This window comes from Penaeus monodon, chromosome 28, assembly GCF_015228065.2.
Source record: "Penaeus monodon isolate SGIC_2016 chromosome 28, NSTDA_Pmon_1, whole genome shotgun sequence".
NCBI classification, from domain to species: domain Eukaryota; kingdom Metazoa; phylum Arthropoda; class Malacostraca; order Decapoda; family Penaeidae; genus Penaeus; species Penaeus monodon.
The window spans coordinates 4816521-4817023 of NC_051413.1; the positions used below are offsets into that span (position 1 = coordinate 4816521).

Sequence of the window (503 nt, forward strand, 5' to 3'; positions counted from 1 at the left end):
TACTTCATCAATTCAGCTCTGATCAAATGTCAGTACTACAAATACATGTATCCTCAGAACTTTAAGGCTTAATTACACTAACACTTAAGCAATTAATTCAACTAGCAAAGTCAGCTGGACCCATGAACAGAACTTACACTTAATAAACCAGTTTTCAGCTGCCTTGTCATAATCCTCGATCAACTTTGCACACTTGGTTTTGCTGTCTGCACCCTCGTACATGACACAGTCCTCCTTGCGCTGACGGAGAATGTTCAGGACTTCATTGTCAACCATTCTGTGAGAAAGAAAATTCCTCAAAAACTAAATAATGACAAACAATGGATATTCTCTGGAAAAAATTTACTCCTAAGAATATACAAAGACACACTTAAGTGTTGTGTATTCGTAATTTATTTCAAAAATATTTTTTTCATAAAGGTGTTTCCAACCCTTTGGCAGACAAATCCAATATGAACTTCCTTGCCTACTAGCATGAAAATATTTTTTACTCTAAAGCCATG

General features: G+C 35.4%; 1 protein-coding gene across 1 annotated transcript in view; it reads right to left on the minus strand.

The window, feature by feature from the left end:
• The window catches only part of LOC119591305 (NADH dehydrogenase [ubiquinone] 1 beta subcomplex subunit 10-like), a 7239-nt gene that overhangs the window by 3411 nt on the left and 3325 nt on the right, over nt 1-503 (minus strand). The window contains exon 3 of the mRNA XM_037940032.1: nt 138-277. Within this exon, the coding sequence (XP_037795960.1) occupies nt 138-277 (140 nt within the window). The remainder of the gene's footprint in view (nt 1-137; nt 278-503) is intronic.